Source organism: Muntiacus reevesi, chromosome 17 (assembly GCF_963930625.1).
Source record: "Muntiacus reevesi chromosome 17, mMunRee1.1, whole genome shotgun sequence".
Taxonomy (NCBI): domain Eukaryota; kingdom Metazoa; phylum Chordata; class Mammalia; order Artiodactyla; family Cervidae; genus Muntiacus; species Muntiacus reevesi.
This window is the reverse complement of record NC_089265.1, coordinates 53,762,753-53,787,735: the sequence shown is the minus strand read 5'-3', so window position 1 is coordinate 53,787,735 and position 24,983 is coordinate 53,762,753. Positions and strand designations below refer to the sequence as shown.

Here is a 24,983-nt window from a genome sequence, read left to right as displayed (position 1 = left end):
TCGGAGAACACCCAGAGCCGGCTGCACTGGGCGTGCCAAGCCGCCTCCTGGCGCGCCCTCCGCACTTTCCCCGCCTCGTCGTCATCCCGCTCTCCTCGGCTCGGGTTAAGGCTGCGGAGCGCCGGGCGCGGAGCCTCCGCGGAGACCGGGACCTCGCACCCCGCCGCCTCACGGGAGCCCGCGAGCTCCCGGTGGTGAGCGCTGCCTGGGCCCGAGGGGTCACCCCTGAGCACCGTCAGGGTGTTTGTGTGGGGTTAGCCGGGGGCGCGGCGCCACCTGCACCTCGCCGGCGGGCGCCTCGGGGAATACCCGAAGAAGAGGCGGACCTGGAGGAGACCACAGGAGAGCAGTCCTCCCCTGGATCTGTTGCCCGGGACCGCTGCGGCGCGCGCGGATCGCCGAGAGGAGCGCCGAGTCACATCTCTCAGCCCGGGCGGCCGAGGCCCGCGGGTGGAAGCGCAGCCCCCGCGCCCTCACGAGCGCCGGCGGCGTCCGCAGGTTCTTGGTGCGGCCGGGCCCGGGGTGCCCTGTGATGTGGCCCTGAGCGCGGGAGTCCGCGCGGGCGGGAGCAGAGCGGCCTGTGCGCCCCGCCGAGCGCGCCTGCGTGCGTGGCCAGCGCGCTGCCCGCTTCTGCCTGGCTTCCCGGCTTAATTTTCCTCGGCGGGATTAAAGTTGGAAATTGAGCGGAGAATTGAGTTGCCCGGGAACAGAGCCGCGGCCGCCGCCAGAGCGATGTTCCCGCAGAGCCGGCACCCGGTGAGGCGCGGCGGTGGTGGAGTGGGGGGCAGGGAGGTGGCGGAGTGGCGGTCGCTCTTTCTGTGCGGTGAGGAGATGGGTGGCTGCTACCATCTGGCCGAGCCCCCTGGCCTCCAAGGGTGCAAGACTTGGGAGGTCCCGGGCCCGCTCCCCTGTGCGGGAAGGGGGCTGAAACTCTCAATTCTACCCCTTTGCTCCAGGCGCCCTCCTACTTGACGTCTAGACCGGGCGGGCGGGGCGCTTAGGGAGGCTGGGGTTTCTCCCGCGGCCGCATCCTCGCCCTTCCCCAGGCGGGTGGTGCGCCCCCCGCTTTGTTTCTCGTCTCGCCTATTTACATGTCAATGAGGCCCCGGTTCCGGCGCGCCCGGAGGTGGCCCCGGCGACTCTGGGAACGGGGAACATCGGGGAGTTTTCTCCTCTGGTCCCCGGGGTCATTATCGCCCCCTGAGGGAGGGGGCGGCGTCGTCGACGACAATCTGGCCAGGTCCTCCAGGGCCGCCGCCGGGGACCCTTGTCCCTTCAACCAGGTGACCCAGGCGCACTCACCGCGTCCCAACCTGGAGGCTGGAAGAGGCTGCGAGCGTCATTTGAGGAGCTTCAGATCTGGGAAGGTCCATCTTCCCTTCTCCCCAAGTGAAGCGCAAACTCGAGTTCGGGACTCCGTTTGGCGCCACTTCTAACTTTATTTTTTGTTTATGTCCCACCCACTCTTTGACTCTGCTTTATCCAACCGTCCGCATCCCGGTCGCTCGGTCCCCCTCGCTGATCGCCCCTAGACGCCGCACCAGGCTGCAGGCCAGCCCTTCAAGTTCACTATCCCGGAGTCCCTGGACCGGATTAAAGAGGAATTTCAGTTCCTGCAGGCGCAGTATCACAGGTGCGTGTCGGGCCGCGCCCGGTGAGTGGTGGCCGGGGCAGCGCTGTGCCCCGGGTCGCCCCTCCTGGTGGCGGCGGCGGCTGTACTGAGTACTTGCGTCCAGGCGGTGGCGCGTGGAGTCGCAGTTAAGACCTGTCATTCACGTTACCCCTTTCCCCTGCTCTTCCCGGGCCGCCTCTTCTCTTGTCTCCTCCTCCTCCTCCTCCCATTGTTTCCCCTTTGCCCGTTTGCTGCTGTTCCAAGGAGCCTTTTTTCGTGTATTTAGGAGTTGCATGAGAACTGTCAATATTTGCACTTCATTTATTTATTTTGCAACAGGCTGAGCTTGGTTCAGTCGATGCCCCAGCTCAGGAGTGCAGGTTCAGAGAGGCAAAGCCAGTGTTGAAATCGCTGTTTGCCATACTAGAATGGATTCTTTGAGGCAAAGTCCATTGTGGGAGGGTAGATGCTTTTAGCTGCGCCCATCATTAGTGGGGGTGCTGTGGATGTGTTTAGGGGACAGCCCACCTGCTTTGACTTCATTCTGTGTTGGTTTGGGTAGGGCAAGGGATTGGAGTCACATTTGTAGTCGTCTCATCTTTAGTCTCTTCATCTAATGAAAGCTGCTTCAAAAAATTTATAAAAGAAAGCTATTTTTAAAGCACCCTGTCCATAGTAGATTTTCTAGAAATGTTAGTTTCTTCCCCTGGTTCTATGAAATCTTAGTTGCTTAGAGCTAAGAAATAACTGTAATGACAGGTTTTGTTTTTATCTTGCCAGAGAGAAAACACACAGCTGCTTGGGTGTGAACTTTCTTATTTTTGTCAGAGGCTCTCTGATTATTGACCTTTTGTCTACTTGAAGATAGTAATCTCCAGAGCTTGAAGCATCCCTGCCCACACCATATTTGCCAGGAAGGGAAGACTTCAGCCCACTTTAATTGCAGAAGCTACATGACATATTTTGGCAGGGAATTAAAAAACAAAGGTATTAAAACAATTGTAGAAGTAACTTTACAGGTACAGTTTTCAAACCAAGAGACTGTTTGAGTTGGCAAAGGTGACATAGCCTATGCCTGAGACTGAAGGTTATACAGGCCAGGTTTTGGTTAAGTCCCGGGAAGCAAACTTGAATGCAGGGAAGCAAGTAGGAGTGAACAGATGACCATGAGGAGAAATCAGTCTTCTGAGTAGATCAGAGGTTTTGACAGATCTTTTGGTCTTGGCATCAGACCAGGTATGCACCAAGAAGGAAAAGCTTAGTTTTTAAGTGGATACCTTCCACTGTTCCTCTTGTTCCTTTTCCCCATTTAATGCAAGGACAAAGCTTTTGGGTGTTTACCTAGATAGTTTATGGCTTTTCCAAATTGGTCTGTGTTTTTACTTGAAGTGCAAATATGTGAGGCAGATGTTAAAACAAGTGACATAATGTTTACATTAAGTTGCCTGTTTTGTTTTCGTAGCCTTAAATTGGAATGTGAGAAACTGGCAAGTGAAAAGACAGAAATGCAGAGGCACTATGTGATGGTAGGTATCAAAGATTAGGTTTTTTCCCTTTTCATATAATAGTAACAAATATGTGTTCTCAGCATTACAGAACATGAGTTAATGAAATGCTTGGTTCTTTTTTCTTTTTACAGTATTATGAAATGTCATATGGATTAAACATAGAAATGCATAAACAGGTAAGCTTTAGTGAAGTCTCAAGTTGAAATGAGAAATAAAGTCATGATTCTATAGTACTGGCTTTGTCCTCAGTAGTGGGAGGTATCTGCATGCCATATTTCAGCCTTGGTTTCCCTTCTTGAGAATTGGGGGGTAGTGTTCTACAGTAAGTGCTGGTTCTTGACAGTTTTAGAATGTTTAAGTTACTAGGTGAGAGGTGCTTTGGAAGTGTAAACTAGCCTGTTTATAGGCAGACTGGAATCGAGGCTTTGACTTGACTTTACTGCCTGGATACATTTATTCTCTTCTTGGAAGATCTAGCTGTCAAGTTCTGAAGTTCAGAATAGCTAATGTTTTTGTGCTGATTTGGAAAGAAGTGTGGCCTTTTGGAGGAAAGACGGGTATTCAGGAGTTTCTTTACTCAGGTTAAACAAGGTATAAGACGAACTGTGGAGTTTTGGGGGCTACATAAAGCGACACTCAGGATTAGTGGCATATTAGCAAACAACTTTTTAAAAAATGTCTCTGTTGATACAGGTTTGGAGGTGAAAAAAGCATCCTTTTATGACCACAGCTTATGTTGGGAGTTGTTTCAGTCCTAGTGGTTTTAAAAGCATGAAAAGATTAGTGACTGGAAAGCTCAAGCTATGACTATGAGTTTGCAAGTTCCCATAAAATTCACACTTATGGCTACTATAATGGTGTATAAAAAGAGTATTGAGCTGGAACAAGGCACTAAGGACCTCATAAGAGAAGAAAAGCTAAATGATTGCTCAGCCCAAAGGACCCTCAATTGAGTAGTCATTGTCTGCCAAAGAAAGCATTAATGGCAGGGTGTAAGTATTCTGGAGATATGCTGACATTCACTTTTTCATCAAGACTCTGGTACAATAAGTCTTTTAGAAATCGATTGCCTCTTAAAAAATTATCATCAGATAAAGTTGCACAGTTGGACACATTTCAAAGTGCAACAATACAATTCTTACTTGATGTATATGTGCTATTTCATCTCAAACCCTTGTTTCATTAAATTAAAGAGCATGGCTGACCGGCTGGGGCACAGTGGAGAAATTGATTAGTTCAGCCTTCAGATCTTCCTTATATTCAAAGACTTTCATTAAGCAAGTGTGTTTCAGAGTTGAATTCTGCTTTTGTAACTCTGCACTCTTTGATTTTTAATTCATCATAGATTTCATAATGTTATGTTATCATCGTGTACCTTAGATCTGTTCTCAGATATGTGTTTGGAAGGAGATGGTTAAGTTCAGGGCTTTTCATTAGCAGTGTAATTGGGCCTTTAAAAATGCCAGTTCTGTTCTGATTTGCAGAGTTGGTAGCCTAGTTTCTGTTGGGTTTATGTCTTTGTTTCTGTGTGCTTAAAGGGGCCAGTGCCTGATTGAGGCAATTGTAACTTGTTGATAGTAATTATACTAAAAGATATACGGTCATTTAAATGAATTATGCAAATAAACTTGGTGGAGGAGTTCTAATGTGCCACTTTGTTTTTTTAAAGTTACCCTAAAGGCACATTTTTTCTCCCCCAACAAATTTTCTGGAAGGGTAAGGAGGAGATTGAGGTTTCTTTTAAACTCATAAACTCAAAGGGTGTAATAACCTCACTGACTCTGTACAGGGGAACACCACCTCTGTGTGATGTGTATTGGTGCTGGATTTATTGGGGGAGCTACAGGAGGTGCGAAATTCTCCTGGGTTCCTGTAGGTTACTTGGTGGAGGACCTCTATCAAAAGGAAGAAGGGAGAAGGAAGATCAGGAACCCCATGGTGTGAAAATAGTTTTCTAATGAGTTTCTGGACTCCATTGGGCATTTGTGGGTATATATTGTCTGTTCATGAGCCAGTGTGCGTTAATAATATGTTGTGTATAATTGGCTCAGTAATTTGAAAAATGTGAAAAGCTGAGAGATGTTGTGTTCTCCATAGTAGGATATTAAGCCCCCTGAAATTTGGTTTATATTGTAAACGCTGACAGACCCTTAACTAGAGTGGTATGCAAAGCCGTGCTGTAATTCAGTTTAAAGTGGCCTTACATTTGAAAAACATCCTTCTGAATGTCACACATTAATAATAAGTTCTGAGGAGGCATTTGGTGCAGCTAGTAATCATAATTCTTATTAAAACTGGTGACGTCTGGCCCCCAGGGTGTAGCCAGGCTCAAATTGATGCTTTTTGCCGCCTGATCACCAGCATGGCCTAAGTGCTCATTATATTGTAGAGAGGGCCTTTGGAGCTCTCATTAGATTTGACAGGAATTCTCTCTAGGGGGAAACTGGGCATTAGCAAGACTCCTGACAGGCTGAAATTAGTCCTGCTTTATGGCTTATAACCAAATGCTAGCAAGGCATCATCAGGGGACACAAAAAATTGTCATTTCTGACAACATCTTTGTTACTGGAAAAAAAAAAATGCAGTGATGGGGAAACTTTCCATGGAGAGTGCTTTAATGTTGTTAAGGTTTGTCTCCCGTGTGACGACCGCTCTCCTCCTCACCTTTCAGCGGCTTTGTGGAGGGGTGAGTTTGAGAGATTTCAGTGTCAAATCTCACCACCACCTTTTCCGTCTGGAAGTTTGAAAGTGGAAGTACATCCAGATCAAGAATGGTATAATTGTGGTTTCCTTAGCTGGTTTGGTGCCCGCAGTCCGTGTTTATGTTGTGTCAACACTTCCTGATAAGCCTTCCCCTTACTTTCTCTGCTGCCATCTGTGGCCAGTTACCAAAAAGTCAATGAAATCAGGGTGGTCATGGATATTGAAATCTCTAATGGTAGCATGAAGACAAAATTTTTTTTCCTTTGTGCTTTTTATAGCTTCCCGCCTGTCTGTCTCTTTTCAGGTAGGTCATGTAAACTCTAGATATCTCTATACAGGAAGGTGGAGACTTTTCATGAAAGTTGGAGCAATTCTGATACCACCAGTGTTCAGGTACATGAAAAAATAGGTTAATGTGAGTCTAGCTGTTTTTGAGGATAGGACTGTGCTTAGTGTTTGGCTGCTTGATAAAGTTTTTTTTTTTTTTTCCCTGTCATATGGCATGGTATTGTTTCATTTGATATTTTGGGGAAGAAGATGCACTGTAAATCCTTACATAGGGCTTATTTATCCCACTTGTGTACCTGTTCAGCACACTGATAAAGCCATGCTTCATAAGTTGTCATTATAATAAGTAAGTTGTCATTAGTGGCATGAATTTGTTCAGCACTTAGTTTTCAAAAGCACCTGGCCTTGTCCTGTGAAGTAGATTGGGTAGGTGTTAGATTCGGTAGGTGTTGTGCTCTGCCTTGTAATGTGGGGGCAGATGCTCAGAGTCTGCAACTTGTCAGGGGCAGGATCTACTGAAACTTGAGTTTGGGTCACCTGGTTCCGCATTCAGGGCTTCTTCCCCGTCTCCCCCAACCCTGCTGCCTTTGGAGGATGAGGCCAGTGGTGGAATCACACTTGAGCCTGTGTTAGCGACCTACATCTACTCTGCTGCCTGCCTCTGTTCGATCTTTGTCTGTTTTGATCAATTTCACCATTTGCAAGACACCCTGGGGCAAGGCGCATATTGTAGAAATTAGGAAAATCAGCAGTACTGACTGGTGGGTGAGGCTACAGCTGTGGGCAACTAGAAAGTTGTAACCGACTGAGCAGTACTGTCCACAGGTTAAAATAGGCCTAAGAACCAAAAAAAAAACCCATGAAATGCGTTTTTAGGATTCCTAGTTGAAACCCAGCAATGCAGTGAGTTTGATCGATTACTTTGCCTCTCTGTGCCTGTATTCTTTTGAAGAGCAGGCAGTGCTTAGGGCTCTCCAGGGTGGTGGAAGAATTTAAAAATAAATGAAAGGACTGGTAGGAAAGTTTTCTGCAGTGCTGATTGTGGGGTAGGGAAGGAGAGGAGAAGGAGGGGGAAAAAAAAACAGATGAGAGCTGAATATTTCCAAACTCTGTGTGATAATTCAGCAAGCACAGTGTCCTCAGACCATATAAATTTTGAAGTTAAAACTGCTTTCACAGTTTTGGTAAGTGCTTTAAAGTTCCTGTCTAGAAAGAAATGTTCTTCAGTAGTGTTTTAAAAGTGTTGTGGTGGAACTGTTAGGGGTTCACTCGTGGGTTAATTCCTTAGATATGACCCTTATTATTTTGTCTGTACGTTTTCCCTTTCTTCCTGCTTTTAAACCATGTGGGTTTTCAGTCTACACCTTCTCATTTTGAGATCTTGTTTTTTTTTCTTTCTTTTTTAAGTCAGCGTCTCCGAATGGAACTGAGTAGGCACTTGGAGTTAAAGCTCCATCTTGTAATACAAAGAAGATAGCTGTCATCAAGGTTGGAGTGGTCGTCACTTCATTTCATTAGCCAGGCCTGTCCTTTACAAGTAGGAGTTAAGAGATAAAGCTCGCTGTGTGTAGAACCTAGATTCCGAGGTGCAAGATTAGCCTTTGTTTTTTTTGTTTGTTTTTATCAGCTAGCCAGGCGAATCCGTCACTCCTTACACAGCACCCTCCTGACCCCTTCCACTGCTGGACTCATTGTGGGTTTCTTTCCAGGGCCAGGACTAGGGTAGGCGAGTGAGCATTTATTTGCCTTGGGCACAGAGTTTGAGGGAGGTGTCAGAAAGCCTAATTGTTTGTTCAGTTGTGTCCCACTCTTTGCAGCCCAGTGGACTGCAGCACGCCAGGCTTCCCTGTCCTTCACTGTCTCCTGGAGTTTGCTCAGACTCATGCCCCTCGAGTCGATGATGCCATCCAACCATCAAGCTTTTAAAATACTTTTATTTTTTTCCCCCATTTATTTTTATTAGTTGGAGGCTAATTACTTTACAGTATTGTAGTGGGTTTTGCCATACACTGACATGAATCAGCCATGGATTTACATATGTTCCCCATCCTGATCCCCCTTCCTGCCTCCCTCTCCATCCCATCCTTAAAGTTCGAAATCAAAGTCAAAAAATCCGTGAGGAACAAAATGCCAGCATGTGATGTGGGGGCAGAATCTGACAGGGTTGGGAATAGGGTGAGGTGAGGCCGGGGAGGCACATGTGAGGTCCGAGAGCCGGCCTCCCCTCCGCCCCGCTCCGCATCTCCAGAGGGCAGGGCCAGGTGGCATGTCCCAGTGATGTGTGGGGTCTACCTTGGTGTGAGATAGAGCTGACTAAAGTCACTCACTAGGGTGATGGGGTGGGTCATGAACAGGTTGCCTGGACCCTGGTTTCCTGCTCTGAGAAGGGGGTAGTGAGACTAGACAGACTCTGACGAAGAGCTCTCCTCCAGAGCAAGGAGCATCCCCCACCCGGCTTCAAACCAGCTCCGTGTATGGGTCAGCTAAGGAGAGTCTGTCCAGAGGCTTCAGAGATCCCTTCAAATAGTGTTTATTAAGAAACGCAGAAAGGAAAATCTGTTCCTTTAGCAAATATTTAAATAAATATCTTGTGTGGTAGTTTCACTAAAGATATATTCAGTTACTGGCTCCTGGAACCATTTTGAGTTTCCCTAGATCTGAGTCTTCGACTTTTCTTTTATTAAACTTTTGTGGTCTCCGGGCTTGGATTAAATTTGAGGAAACAAAGAAACTGACTAGGCTCTCATTAAGCCTTGATTGACTCAGTCATGTCCTGTGACCCCGCCCCCGACCCTTCCCATCCCTGGTACTTAGCTGTTGCTTCAGATTTTTAAAAATTGGAATTCTCGGGACTAGTATGCTTAATGCGGAGTATTTGGTGTAATGGTCTTTAATTAAATTTTAGACAGCTGTTTTGGGAGGTTCGCTGATTTGACAAGATTAGGCATTTGTAGCTTCAAAAATAGTGTTTGATAATGGAACTGGTGAATTCTGTAGTAAGAAATGTGCCATAGGAATCTTCCATGAATATAGCTTGGTGCTTGAAGGGGAGAGAGAGAGAGAGTGAGTGAGTATGTGTGTATGTGTGTGTGTGTGTGTGTGCGCGCGCGCGCGTGTGTGTAGGCATGGGTCCCTCAGGTGTGGGAGAGATTTTCTAACTTTTTTCTGAGGCATGGTTTCATTGGAAAAATGAAAAAAGTTTACTCTGAATTTTTAACATAAATTAAGAGATTCCTGTATTACTATTCACTTGGCTAAAGAAAAAACAATGGTTTCTAAAATTGTTTGCAAGACCACAGTGATTACAGAACTGTTCAGTTTATGGATCACCCAGTCACCATAATGCTTTTTGTGAAACTACAAGAAATATTGACACAAAGTTTTACCAACCAACCTGTGATTTCAAACAAGTTTGTGTTTCATTATTTTACATTTCAATTTTTGGTACCTAGTAAATTTTTAATTCTGTCTGCCTACTTTAAAGCAGCATAGCAGTCATAACCATGAAAATATTGTTTACCTTCATCCCACCCCCCATGTTTTCATACTAGATACAACAAACACATTTTTCTAGTTTTTCTAGTAGCATTATTTGCTACTTGGTCATTCTTTGACCACAAAATATGTTTGCCGGAAAAGGGACTGGGGAAGGCTATTTTGAGTATAAGGAAAATCAGACCAGAAGAATTCTGTTCATTGAATCAGCTTTTTCACCTGCCAAATAGAGGAAAAATTGCTATTAAGCATAGTGGGTGTGCATGCTGAAAGGGGTAGTGTACCTATTTTCAATAGATATTTAGTTCAGTTCAGTTCAGTCGCTCAGTCGTGTCTGACTCTGCAACCCCATGAATCGCAGCACGCCAGGCCTCCCTGTCCATCACCGACTCCTGGAGTTTACTCAAACTCATGTCCATCGAGTCGGTGATGCCATCCAGCCATCTCATCCTCTGTCGTCCCCTTCTCCTCCTGCCCCCAGTCCCTCCCAGCATCAGGGTCTTTTACAATGAGTCAGCTCTTCCCATGAGGTGGCCAAAGTACTGGAGTTTCAGCTTCAGCATCAGTCCTTCCGATGAACACCCAGGACTGATCTCCTTTAGGATGGACTGGTTGGATCTCCTTGCAGTCCAAGGGATTCTCAAGAGTCTTCTGCAACACCACAGTTCAAAAACATCAATTCTTCGGCACTCAGCTTTCTTCACGGTCCAACTCTCACATCCATACATGACCACTGGAAAAACCATAGCCTTGACTAGATGGACCTTTGTTGACAAAGTAATGTCTCTGCTTTTTAATATGCTATCTAGTTTGGTCATAACTTTCCTTCCAAGGAGTTTTAATTTCATGGCTTCAGTCACCATCTGCAGTGATTTTGGAGCCCAAAAAAATAAAGTCTGACACTGTTCCCACTGTTTCCCCATCTATTTCCCATAAAGTGATGGGACCAGATGCCATGATCTTAGTTTTCTGAGTGTTGAGCTTTAAGCTAACTTTTTCACTCTCTTCTTTCACTTTCATCAAGAGGCTCTTTAGTTCTTCTTCACTTTCTGCCATAAGGGTGGTATCATCTGCATATCTGAGGTTATTGATATTTCTCCCAGCAATCTTGATTCCAGCTTGTGCTTCCTCCAGCCCAGCGTTTCTCATGATGTACTCTGCATATAAGTTAAATAAGCAGGGTGACAATATACAGCCTTGATGTATTCCTTTTCCTATTTGGAACCAGTCTGTTGTTCCGTGTCCAGTTCTAATTGTTGCTTCCTGACCTGCATATAGGTTTCTCAAGAGCCAGGTCAGGTGGTCTGGTATTCCCATTTCTTTCAGAATATTCCACGGTTTATTGTGGTCCACACAGTCAAAGACTTTGACATAGTCAATAAAGCAGAAATAGATGTTTTTATGGAACTCTCTTGCTTTTTCGATGAACCAGTGGATGTTGGCAGTTTGATCTCTTAGATAGTTATTATTCATTTGATGAAGTGGAATAAGTTGTCTTTGAGAACATAGGTACATTTGAACTTGCATGTCCAAATCATGCTACTTGTTAAACCGCTGAAATAAATACATGTGGTACTAGGCTGGGTTTTTTTTTTTTTTTTTTTCTTTCTCCTCTGCTGCATGGCTTGAGGAATCCTAGTTCCCCAACCAGGGATTGAACCTGCACCTTCAGCTGTGAAAGCACCGAATCTTAACCATTGGACTTCCAGGAAATTCTCTAGGCTGGGTTTGATAGTACTGTCTTTAGTGATCTCACTAGCTTTGTACAGCCTGTCAGTAAAAAGTTTAAAAACGTATCCCCAGACTTGTTTACTTATGAATTGGTAAGTTCTGTAAGTATGTTACTACACTGATTGTTGTATACATGTATAATAAATGGAAACTTTAATTGGAGGGGTTAACGTCAGAGTTCTCACAGTCTCGGGGCTCCCTGTCGGCTTGTCTGGTGTGGCCCCTGGGCCACCCTGACTCCAGGGTCCATGTTAACCCACGTTGTAAACAGTCTTGGAACGCTCATCCTGGAAGGGAGCGTCTTTAGGGGAGTGAGTGAGGGATTTTTTTAATGCAGTGTGTGGGATCTTTAGTTGTGGCATGTGGGATTTGGTTCCTCAACCAAGAATTGAACCCAGGCCCCCTGCATTAGGATTGTGGCATCTTAGCCACTGGACCACCAGGAAAATCCCTAACTAGGCATTTAAGTAGCATTTAATGTGCCCTCAGAGGAGGTAGAGTAACTATTTTGGATCTTGAACCCATATGAAAATCAGGTAAAACCTGCTTGGCAAAAAACCATACGCATTTTGATACACATGGAGCTTTGCCAAACAATTTTGGCTCTTTGTGGACATCTTAAGATCCATCAGCAAGTCCATGGAATCTAGATTAAAAACTTGAGTCTGGAGTACCAGTATGAGTCCTTATGATAAAATTAAGAGTGAAATCTGTTTGGTTTCACCAGATGTTTTGTAGGATTACAGTTCTAATCCAACCACTTTTGCTCAGATGTTTTTCTTTTGGAAAAATGATTTATAGTCAAATATCTACAGAGGCTACTTAGGGAAGTTTAATTAGAGTAATATATTTCGGTTTGTAGTATAAAGATAAAAAGAGAGAAAACAGAAGTAATATGTTGCTGAGGTCTGGGTTTCCGTGTGAATTATGTGGATGTATTACTGCTTTGGGAACCACCATTTGTCTCCTAAGGATGACCACAGCCACGAACAGAACTGCGGATAAGCTGCATCACAAGCTTCTCCCAGGACATTAGACTTGACTTAGTCATCAGGTTTCTTAATAATCATACTATTGATTATTTACTTACAGAGGCTTCCCAGGTGGCTCAGGGGTAAAGAACCCACTTGCCAATGCAAGAGATGCGGGTTTGATCCCTGAGTCGGGAAGATTCCCTGGAGAAGGAAATGACAACCCACTCTAGTATTCTTGCCTGAAAAATTGCATGGACAGAGGAGCCTGGTGGGCTACAGTCCATGGGGTTGCAGAGAGTCAGACCCGACTGAGCATGGGCATGATTTACTTGTCTTTACAAGTTCATCCCCCACCCCAAACATTTTACTATGAAGAGTTTCAAATATACAGAAAAGGAGAAAGAAATGTAAAGTGAACACCTTGTATTATACCCACCTGTTTGATCCCAGGAGTCTGTAAAGTAGCATTTTTATAATATCTGCCTGTCCCATATCTTGCATAGAGCGCACTTGCCTTCTGCTCACCCTGAAAGATAAATAGATAATTCAAGCCTTTCTTTTTTTTTTAATTAATTAATTTATTTATTTTACTTTACAACAAGCTTTTCCTTAGCAACCTTTGCGGCTGATGCACATGTAAGGGTAGTTTCTCCAAGTATACTCTGAAGAATTCCATCTGAACAGGTGTTTATCGCATTTTGTAGCATTTTCCTTCTAACTTGCCCTTTGTGTTTTTGGCGTGATTGTATTAGATGATTCACCATTAAGTGGTGTTGGGGTGCTTGCTCTTATGCTCTCACCCGAAAGCAGAGGTTTATACTTTAAAAAGCCAGATTCCCCTTCCCCTTTTGGTGCTTGATAATGCACCTTTCAGATGTGATCAGCCCATTCACCAGGGGAGCAGCTTAAGTGCTGATAGGTAGAAAACTGGGAAGGACTCTGATAGGACTCTGATTTTGAACTTTGTGTGAATGGAAGCTCTCCTAATGGAGAATTTAAGGTGGCCTCTCAGATGCTGTGGGCAGTATTAGGATGTGCATTGCCGGAGACCAAAACCTCTTTCAGGATCCTGGCGTGAGGAGGCGGCCCTCCAACTCTGGGGCCTCTAGGAGTGTAGCCTTTGTCCTCTGTGCCCTCCTGATGCCTTGAGCAAATAGCTGGGCAGAGCCCCTTACAAGTAAGGTGACTGGCCAGTGTATTGACACGCACAGATGCGATAAAAAACTGCATTAGGAGGTGAGCCATTGGGATTTGCAGTAAATATATTACAGAGCACAAGTGACTTGCCGATACTGCTTGTTTAGCAGTTTGCAAGGGCAATGGCACTATGGATTTTTGAATTAGAAGGGAAGGGCTGTTCTTTCTCTGTGCAGGAACATCTAGTTGATGGCTGGGGAGAAAATTGATTTAGAGAACAAAATGCAGCCGCCTTTATTTGTGCCATTTGAAAGGCTTCTATGGATTAGTGAGTGTAAATAAAAAGTTGCTTTTGGTTTAGGAAAGGGGGTCTTAAACATTGATCTGCATCTTGGTCTGGTATGGAGAGAAAAATGGTTGGGGCCCTGCAATGGAGGAAGGGCATCTGGTCCCCATGCAACCTGCAGCTCCAGGTGCCCACTCAGTTCTCAGACACTTGTCTGTTTCAGCGCTTTGGCTTTCAAAAGTCAGCTTCTTGGGTTTATTATTGTTGGTTATTGTTTAGTCGCTAAGTCGTGTCAGACTCTTTGAAACCCCATGGACTGTATCCCTCCTGGCTTCTCTGTCTATGGGATTTCCCAAGCCAAATACTGGGGTGGGTTGCCATTTCCTTCTGCCAGGGATCTTCCCGACTCAGGGATCGAACCCGTGTCTCTTGCATTGGCAGGCAGATTCTTTACTACTGGGCCACCAGGAGTAGACTTATTTGGAACATGAGAGGAAATATTCTTAGCTCCATGTATTGAGCTCCATGTGCCCCAGAAATTGTACAGTAGGTTGTTATTGAGTCACTGACTCATGGCCGACTCCTTTTGCAACTCCATGGATTGTATCCCGCCAGACTCCTCTGTTCATGAGATTTCCCAGGCAAGAGTACTGGAGTGGGTAGCCATTTCCTTCTCCAAGAGATCTTCCTGTCCCAAGGATCAAACCCTTGTCTCCTGCATTGCAGGCAAATTCTTTACCATTTAGCCACCTGGGAGCTCTCTGTAAATCCTTCCAGCCTCCCTTGGATATTAATTATCCCTCCCTGCAAAGGAAGAAAAACAGGCAAGAAGGTTAGGGATGACAGGAGCACCTACTGGATAGGGCAGTTTTCAGGATTGAGCGAGTCTCTGTGAGCAGGCGCCTGTACTTGGGCAGTCTCAGGACAGCTGATCTCAGAATCTGTTATTGGCTCTATTATTGATTCCTTTTAAACTGTACACTGTATTTGGAATTCTAGGTCACGCTCCCTATTGTTTTTCCAAGTCCAGTTTCCTTCCTTCCTGCATCTGAACTGTTTGCTTTCCAGTATTTCCCCTCAAAATTTTTATTGTTTGTTTACTTCTAAGATCAGGAGCATTTGTCTGTAGGTTCAAAAGGACATTTTTTTTTTTCCCTCTCCTTTTTTAATCTCTTATTGGCAGCCTCTGTGGTGGCTCAGTGGTAAAAGAATCCACCTGGAGTCCAGGTGGATGTAGGAGATGTGGGTTTGATCCTTGGGTCGGGAAGAGCCCCTGGAGGAGGAAATGGCAACACACTCCAGTATTCTTGCCAAGAAAATCCCATGGACAGAGGAGCCTGGCGGGCTACAGTCTGTAGGGTTGGAAAGAGTTGGACGCAAGGGAGCCCGTACACACACACACACACACACACACACACATGGTCTAGAGGAATTAAGATGCCTTATTTAAGTCAAACAGCAAAGTGTGCCCTTGGAAGGCAACAGTGTCACATAGTTAATACAACCACCAGTGAGAATAGCTTTGTGTTGAGTTTTTTCATTTAAGGGGATGGGTGAGCCACAGAGTAGTTTTGGTTCATGTTTATGGAAGTGAGTTCTGGCAGAATAAAGGCTGGAAGGTATGTTTCCTTTTTTCTTTTTCTTTTTGATGTAATGTAGAAAATCAAAATTTGAATTGGAAGAGAGTTTTATTATCCTGAAAAAAAAAAAAGGGGTGTGTGTGTGGGTGGATTAAAGACAGTTGTTACTTTGTTGGAGAAAAAAATCGTGTGTCTTGATGACGTATACACACATAGAGCTTTTTGGTTTATTTTTTTATTGAAGGATAATTGCTTTACGATGTTGTGTTGGTTTCTGCCATACATCTACACGAATCAGCCGCAGTCATACACACGTTCTCTCCCTCCTGAACCGCCCCCCGCCCCCATGAACCTCCCCATCCCACCCCGCTAGGTTGTCAGGAGGCACTGGGTTGAGCTCCCACGGTCACAGAGCAAATTACTTGCTGTCTGTTTTACATGTGGTTCTATGTATGTAATATGTATGTATGCTTCCACGCTACTGTCTCTGTCTGTCCCAGCCTCTCCTTCCCCCGCTCTGTCCACAGGCCTGTTCTCCGTGTCTGTGTCTCCATTGCTGTCCTGCAAATAGAACCATCAGTACCACCTTTCTAGATTTCATAGGCATGCGTTAATATGCAATACTTGTGTTTCTCTTTCTGGCTTACTTCACCCTATATAATAGGCTCTAGCTTCATCCACCTCATTTAGGACTAATTGCAAACGAAACAACTGACAAAGGATTAATCTCCAAAGTATACCAGCAGCTCATGCAGCGCAACACCAGAAAAACAAACACCCCAGGCAAAAAGAGGGCGAAAGACCTGAACAGACATTTCTCCAAAGAAGACATACAGAGGGCCAACAGACCTGAAAATATGCTCAACATCACTCACTGTTAGAGAAATGCAAATCAAAAAAGTGCAGTGAGGTGTCACCTCACACCAGTCAGAATGGCCATCATTAAAAAGTCTACAAACAAAATTGCTGAAGAGGATGTGAAGAAAAGGGAACCCTCTTACACTGTTGGCGGGAGTGTAAATTGACATGTATAGTTTTCTTTGGCTATGAAAATTCTGAAGTGCATGCAAAAATTTGAGTAGATGTGTTGCAATATTTTCCACGTACTTCATGGGCTTGAGACTTTTGTAGACTGTCAGTTCACAATTGCTACTTAAGTGCTAATATTTGAGGAAGCAGGAAGAAACACACACACCCACAAAACCCACAGGAGGGAGAGAAAAGCAAGACCATTGGGACTGGATGGACTGGAAGTTCAGACTGTTGACTCTTACTGCCAGGCATGATGCAGTAGCGACTTTTTGTAAGTGTTTGGGTTAACAGAGGGCACAGCTGGCAGCGCCTGCCTCTCTCGCTTGCCTAAAAGCCCGGCTGCCTGCTGACTTCGGTGTGCTGAGATGCCCCGCGTTGTGGCTCTGTGTTTAGCTCAAGCCCTGAAGTCCTCTGAGTGTCCGAGGGGAAGCATGAAGCTCTTGACAACCCCTCGGCCTGCCAGTTGGCCTGGGCTGCGGAGCCTTTTCCTTTTGTCAGCCGGCTGGCCCCCTTACAACGCCGGGGCCCTGAGCTCCCTGGGAGCCAGTGTCCTTGTCCAGCTACCCAGAAGATTGGAATTGGACCACTGAAATGTGTCCAACTCCTGTCCTTTTTAGCTGACCAAAGGCCAAAATCCTACCACTAACTCAAGAGTGGAACTGCTAACTTTCGAATCTTACAAAAAAATCTCTATTTCATAATTGATTATTCTGAATGCTATGACTATTCTGAATTCATGAATTAAATGAAATGAATGGGGTGTCACATTTCAACTGGATTTCTCTAGGGATACAGAAATTTTTGAGCTGGTTGCTAAATCTGTGTCCATTCTTACTTTTTGTAATGTACAACATCAGATGTGGCTTGCCCACCTGAAAGAGCCCCAGACAGATCAGTGGTGGTGTACCACTATCATCTTGTACAGCCATTGTTTCGGTCATGATTCTATCACAAGGTCAAGTACCCACCAAAAGTTGAGATTTTTATTTTATGATTACTTTTTCTGATAAACTCATTGGTGTCCCTCAAAATGCTGAAATTGCTCAATATTTGTATGGAATGGGTACCAATTGTTGCTTTGCAAATTAAAATAGTATAAAAGGGAAGGGGCTCTTGGGTAGACTTTGCACAGGGAGGATATTGGTATTGACATCACTTAGAGTTTGGAGTATAGTTTGAAGACCAGACTCTACTGTTTGTCGCATACTGGTTTAATATGGCTGTAAAGAGGAGATGAATGTGGCTACTTTTCCAAGTCTATTACTCAGGAGGACTGTAAATTTGATTGGCTGTTACAATTCTAGCAGAATCATTCGATTTGAGAGCAATAGAAAGATAAGATATCCAATTACCCAAATGATTTGCAGGGTTAGCCAACGTTGTCATGGAGACACGAGTTGGAACAAATTAAATTTTAAGCAATAAAATAATCTTAAAGCCCGTCTGGGAACAAGAAAATTTGGCAGTGGCACTTACCTGAATTGAATCTTAGCTTGACACGATGTTGTTTGACATTGATATACTGTGGGGGCCTAAACTTACATATGGACTAGCATTACCTTCACAAAGGAGCTTGACCAAACCAGTGAAGAGGAGTATTAGCGTAAAGTCAGGATGTTAACATTTATTCCGTGGCTTAAGTGATAATTAGGCTCTGGGTTCCCAGGAATATTTTGTATTTAATGATTGAAATGCCTTAATAATGATTAAGCAGCATTAATTGGACACTTGCAAGAAAAAAGATTCCTCAGCAGCACACAGTTTTTGGAACTGCTGTTCTCCTTTGTGTCAGCAGACGTAATAGAAATCGTGTGGATGTCTTTTGGTGGGGGGGCGGAGGTGTGTGAGCATGCATATATTTGCATGTACAAATAAGGAGATTTTTGGCACATGCCCCTGCACTGCAGACGATTCTCCACATTCGTTAGAATTTCTCCTTTGCAGTACTGCTCGCAGACTGGAAAATTGCTCTCCAAACTTGAGCTGATGCCCTAAAACCGGAGTGTCAGTCTGGGGCTTAGAAGGTTATTTCCCCTTATTAACGTATTGTTTAACTGGTTCCTGGCTTGTGTGGTGGGTTTGAAAACAGCAGAGTAGCCCAGAAGGAGGGAGGCTTTTTATCCACATGTCTATTAGACAGATGGAGATGGAAATTGGTCTGAGGTCAAGCCATTTGCAGCGTTCTCACAGCCTTCGATTTTCCTCTCATCCTCACCGCAGATCATCTCAAATGATTCAGTAATGACCAAAAGTGCAACATTGACCTTTATTCCCTGGTGGATTACTGTGTTTCACAGCCCAAATGGCAGGAAGTCTATTCTGTTCTTCCAGAAGAAGCTCAACATTATTGAGCCAGCCCAGCCCTGTGGGAACCATGCGAGTGCAGACCTGTGTAACACAATATGTGGGTTAAATTTGGTTTCTTGTGCTCTGGGAAACAAGAATTGACGTGTCCTGAACCCACATAATTAATGGAAGAATATCTAGGATGCTTTCTAAAAACACACGAGCACAAAAATTGATTTGTCCACTTGTAAAATAACTGGTGAATGATAGGAGTGGTAACTTCTGGTGGCCCCTGGTTTATAAATTGTTCTCTCTTGGATTATCCAGTATTCTCTCAGTATTCTTTCATCCCTTCTTTAATTCTTCCCTGGTAAATGTTAGGCAACACATTATAACACTGATGTGTCATTTTAAAGTTACAAGGTGATATGACTGGGCATAAGGGGTCTTTTCTTTAAATACTTTAAATTATATATATATTTGTGGTCAATCCATGTAGCCCTGACTAAATTATCTTCAGACAGCACACTATTTACCCACTGAAAGTAGCTTGATTGTTATGTTGGAGAAGTGATGATTATTTTTCTCTTACTGCTTAGATTTCTCTGTGGATCGTATTGTGATGCGATGTGATGATCAGGTGCTTTGTTTAAGAATTAATTTGCGTTTATTTATGTGTGCTGGGTCTTAGTTGTGGCATATGGGATCTAGTTCCTCAACCAGGGATTGACCCAGGCCTCCTACATTGGGAGTCTGAACCACTGGGCCACCATGGAAGTCCCTTAATTTGTGTTTAAAATGCTGTTTCTTTTTGCATCCACCTGCATAGCCAAGTTAATAGCCTGTGGTTCTTGAGTGTACTAATGAAGTCTGTCATCTAGGATCCTTGTACTTACCACCTTATAAATACTTAAAAAAGTTCTTCCAAAAGGTGATGCTTTGAACACGATTTTCACCAGCCTATCAGATTTCATTTTTTGTAAATTAATACTTTACTCTGGCTGCATTAGATCTTCGTTGCTTTGAGTGGGCTACCTTTAGTTGTGGGGAGCGGGGGCCGCCCTCTGGGCGCAGTGCGCCGGCTTCTCTTGCGGCTCACGGGCTCACAGCACGGCCTCCTTAATTGCGCTGCGTGGACTTGGTTGTCCCACAGCACGTGGAGTCTTTCCAGATCAGGGCTCAAACCTGTGTTCCTTGCATTGGCAGGTGGATTCTTAACTACTGGACCACCAGGAAAGTCCCCAGATTTCATTTTAACTATGATCTAAGGTGCTTTTGAGAAAGGAATTTTTTCCTTGACTTTTGATGTCACTGTGCACATTTTTTTTTTTTGCCTCCAACTTTGATGCTTTTCTGGCACTTCTGGGTTCAGGAGAGGACCATCCTGAGGCAGAAGCCCAACCCCAGTCTGCAGTAGAGCCCCCTGCCTTCAGATTCATCCTCTGGCCACTATAGGGGGTAACTTGCATGCTGGAGTTTCTTGGCACATGATGTTGACGGAAAAGAGACCCCTAGGTTTCAACTGGGAATGCCAGGAACCTTGTCTTCCTTCCCAAAGGACCACCTCTCCAGCAGTTCAACCTGTGAGGAGTCAGGCCCAGAGATGGGGCTTTCCACCTGAGAGTTGAGTCTGAAACTCAAGGATGGCCTTACCAGTGCATACACACACACGTGTCTCTCTAACTTGGGGCCATTCTCCTGCATGTCACATGGCTTTGATGGCGTAGACCTCCTTTGATGTAGGTCATCAAAGTAGCTGCTTTTCCCAGGAAGTTGTTCCGGAACAAGAGTGGCAGCCGTCCTTCATGTGTATGGGTCATCCAGCTGCAGCATGCTTATAAAATTAGGGTCCCTTCAGGCAGGAGATTCCTTTCCCACCATCGAGATTGGCTGAGGATTCCAACCTTTTAGGGAAACATTCATACCTATCCAGTGACCTCCAGATAAGATGTGGGGTGTGGGGAGGGGGGATGATGAGAAAAACTAAAGCTGATGATAAATTGTGCTTTATAGTTGTGTGCCCTGGATGTTTGCTTTATCATGATGGAGGGGCAGGGACACAGTGCAGACTCTTGGAAGCCAGTACCATCCGGAAACGGGTTTGTTGTTGTTTAGTCGCTAAGTCATGTCCAACTCTTTGTGAACCCATGGACTGTAGCCTGCCAGGCTCTGCTGTCCATAGCATTTCCTCAGGCAAGAATACTGGGACCCTGTCCTTCACCAAGGGATCTTTCCAACCTGGGGATAGAACCCTCGTCTCCTAAATGGGCAGGCAGATTCTTTACCACTGAGCCACAGGGAAACGGGCCTAAAAGGTTGCTCTGATGAAAAAGAAAGGGTTTAAGTGTTATTACAAAGAAAGTAACTTTACAAGTTTTGAATCAAGACCATTCTCACAAACCCGGTTTTCAGAGGCTACTTGGCTTTTGCATATTCTTGTGCAGTCTCTGTCTTTACGTAGGCATATTTTATTTTCGTAATTGTAATTTTAGCCTTCATGCCATATATGATGTAGCCGGTTCTTCCTCCCACTGATCTTGCTGCTATTGTATGATACTATCGCATTTCTCATGAGCTCCCTAAACGACTTAAGACCTGTGAAGAGGGTGAAAGGTGTAGGCTTGCTCTCTTTCCATTCCCAGAACAATAGGTGATTAAAATTCATGGTAGTGTTCTGTGGTTCACCCCGTGGAGTTTGTCTTGAAACCCTTCTTGTGGCACAACAGAGTGCATTTTCCTCTGACACCACCGAATGCTGTCTTTTTCCATCATGGAACAAGTCAGAACGGTTTCCTGTGAGCAGCACTTTCTGAACTCCACAACAAGGGTTTCTGAATAATGGAAATGTGCTGTTTAGGCACTGAAACAGCTGCGATGCTTTTGTCAAGGATGCATCTTTACCAAAATGACAAATTAAAGCCCAAATGCTCTGCTTGGCAACAGTTGGGTCAAAACATTTAAGTCATTAATTAGAAGGAACTGAAGGGGGAAGAATTTACACAAATACACAGCGTTGCAGACTCAACTTCATCTTGGAAAATGCAACTGAATTCTTAAAAAAAAAAAAAAAAAAAAGAGGGCCGCCCTCAAGTGGGGCCTGCCAAGCTTGTCATTTGCAAATAAATCAGAAAACTGTCATTGCAGGAAGGAGGACCAATGAATAGAGTTGCTTTGTCCTTCTTTGATGGGCCCCACACTCAAGCCTGCTATTAAAAATGAATGCATTCAAGAGGCTCTGCATTAAGAACATAAACAATTAAGGGCACTTGAGTTGCTCTGCTGAGAGCTGCTGCGAAGAAGATCCGAGAGCTTTCTCCGATGAGGCAGGCCCCTGCGATCTGCCTCACAAGGAGCCAGAGAATGGGAGCAATTAGTGTTGCTATCTCCGCCCAGGCAGCCTTCAGCAGGTTTTCTTTCCCGTTATTTTAACCCCTCCTTGCTCTGAGAGAAACTGTGAGTGTGAAAGGTGAGCAGAGGAAGGAGAGAGGCGGCGCCCTGTTGGAAAGGCTGGGTTCTAGAATGTGCTCGTAGAGGCTGCCAAATGAGGGGGCGGCGGAACATGAAAGTTATGATCTGCCTGTAATTGGCGACTTTGTATTCTGATTAATTGAGCCACTGAAGGGGTTCTGTCATCTGGTCCTCTTTGTTTTGCTTTAATTATCGGGTTGAAGAAGGGGCGAGATTACATTGCCACGGGTGGACTCATTTAAATGAATATAGTTTGAGGTTTCCCACAGTAGGCGAATGGCTTCCTCCAGCCTCGGTTTGTGTTCTTGCCTTGGTCTGATTTTCTAAAAAGGCGTGGAGAAAGGCGATCATCTCTCTCTGTGGCAAGGCTTTGGAGAGAGACAGATCTGACCTCCCTTCCTGCTTAATTCTGACCCTGGGTGAGTTATTTAACCTTTCCGGTCCAATCTCCAAGGGCACCTACACTAACTGACATTTAGAGCCTGTGTGTAATTGGAGCTCAGGTGTGTTAAGCAGTAGATGCTGCCTCTGTCATGATTATTCAACTTCCAAGGTTCTCAAAGTGTGGTCCCTCGTCCAGAAATCTGCAGAGCACCTGGGGCCTTGTTAGAAAGGCAGATGCTGGGGCCCCAGACCTTCTGGCTCAGAAATTCTGAGAGTGGGTCCAGCTGTCTCTTTTATCAAACCCTTCAAGTGAACTTGGGGCACTCTTAAACATGATAACCTCATTAGTATATCCTCAACTTAAAGAGATCTCAGGTCCTTTTCATTTGGATTTCCCCCAAATCGTGGCTAGTCATTTATCTCCGTCATTATATTTTAAACAGAAAAGCTACTCTGATGCATTAGAATTTCTGATAAAATTCCCTTTTCATGAGTGTGCTGGTGAAGCAAGGTGCTAGTCTGGTGCGTCGCCATTGTTCTGAAGGCGCTCTCTAGCCCAAGAAGCCTTTTCCCCTCCTAAAGGGGTGGGCAGAGTATTGGAAGATTATTTGCAGAGTTTTGCATGGATGATTTTGGGTATGCAGTATTAGGCAAACATCTTGAATTATCTTAAGGTACGTCAGAGACCGTGTTCAGGGAATGGGAGGTGTATTTGTGGCTTTGTTTTCGTGGGTTCTGCTTCATTAGTGGGCCAGGCTGTCTGAAGTCAGTGCTGAGGCACTAGTTCTCTTTGCCTCTGAAAGGCAAGGCAGAGGTGTGCTATTTGGCGGCTGTTGTTTATTTAAAGTTTGCAGTTTAGGACTGAGGCTCCTTGTGAAATACCTCCTTTGCCTTGCACTGTACTTCTGCCCAAGGCAGCAGGAGTCCAGTGACCCTGTCATTGACATCCGGGGGCCACGTGTTGTGGTCCGGTCGTTGGTTCAGCAGTGACATGGCCTTGTGCTGCTGTGGTCCTGTGTGGGCTCTATTGCTTTGGATACAAAGCTGAGTGTTTAAGCTTTGTTTCTGGTCTAGAGTATGCTCCAGTTTCCCACTTCCACTTCCCTGGAGAAAGATCTAGGCAGTGAATGTGGCTGCTTGTCTTCGTGATCCTGGGCAAATCGTTTCATGTAGGCATTTGCTTCTCCATGTACGATAGGATGATGAGAGGGCTGGGCACCCAAGGGTTGTCGGGTTTGTCAGCATCCTTAGGGCAAAGTGCCAGGGTCCGTCACAGGAGTGGGGGGCCTGACCACCCTTCTCCATTGAATAATACAGTCAAACGGTAAATCAAGGGCAGGCGACATCTGCAAGGTCACTCTTGGCGGAAGTAAGGCGTTGATAATGCTGCCATTGCAGGATAATCACTGGTTTTATTTGGGGTATCAAATTACAGTGCTTCGCCACGTGCATATGTTGTTTAAAAAACAACAAAACACAAACACATGAATACCACAGCTTTGTCCTACTCCTGGTTCATTTAGTAAGTATGTTGGCTATTGAAGCATCACTATTATAAATATGACTAAAATGGTTACCTGCCGTGCCTTTGGGTTGATGTCGTGCATTTAACCATTCTCCTAGTACCAGACAGCTGATTTATCAGGAGAGCAAATGTTAAGTTTTAAAAAACTCTGCAGATGGTTGTCATGTGTCCAACTACTGTTATATCTTTACCTGACTTTTTCTCTTTTGCTTTGAAACTTATGCTGCAGTGAGCAGCTTCATGCATGGAATGCTTTTCATTTGAACTATTTCCTTAGGATAAATTCTTAGCTGTGGGAAGCCTTACCAAAAGGTTTGAATAATTTCATGCTCTTGAAACGCATTGCCCAGTTGCTTTCCAAGATGACTGTACCAATTTACTCTTGTCATCAGTAATGTGTGATTGCTCCAGTTTCCCAGAAGACTCATCAGCTTTGGATTTCATTAATTTTTTAAAAAATAAGCTAACATAACTGGTGCAGAATGACCCACCTTACTTAGAACTACATTTGCATTTTAGGTGGTTGCCGGTGAGGCTGAACATTTTTTCTGGATTGGAGGCTGTCATTTCACAGACTCTGAACCTTCTCGTCAGAGGGATTTAGAGATTATCTATTTATTTCCTTTTGTGTTCTTTGTTTTCATGTTCTGGCCCGTTTATCTTTCGCCAGATACTTATGACCAGCTCTCCACTGTGTTTTTCTCTTGGCCTCCCGCTTAGTTCGAGGAAACCAAAAGATCAGTTTGCCAGCCCTCAGCATAAGCGGCATTTTTTATGATCCATCAATTTGCAATTTAATGGTGGTGGAGTTTCGCCTCCCTAAGCTGACTTTGGGCAGGGTGCCACTGGATTGCTGTGAGACCCATGGGCAATTTACTCTTAAGCAGTCCCCGCCCAGCTTTGAGCCTGCAACAACCCTCATTATATATTACTCGGTGTGTAGTGGAGAAGTGGGCAGCCTTGGAAAGCGGGCT

At 44.8% G+C, this 24,983-nt stretch overlaps 1 protein-coding gene across 10 annotated transcripts in view; it reads left to right on the top strand.

Moving 5' to 3' along the window:
- Positions 1-614: 614 nt before the first annotated feature.
- Positions 615-24,983, top strand: part of LOC136148301 (transducin-like enhancer protein 1) — a 92,255-nt gene continuing 67,886 nt past the window's right edge. For all 10 annotated transcript variants that reach the window (XM_065907809.1, XM_065907811.1, XM_065907804.1 and 7 more), the window contains exons 1-4: positions 615-756; positions 1,533-1,633; positions 3,075-3,138; positions 3,252-3,296. In XM_065907809.1, coding sequence (XP_065763881.1) covers positions 733-756; positions 1,533-1,633; positions 3,075-3,138; positions 3,252-3,296 — 234 coding nt within the window. In that variant the 5' untranslated portion in view covers positions 615-732. The remainder of the gene's footprint in view (positions 757-1,532; positions 1,634-3,074; positions 3,139-3,251; positions 3,297-24,983) is intronic.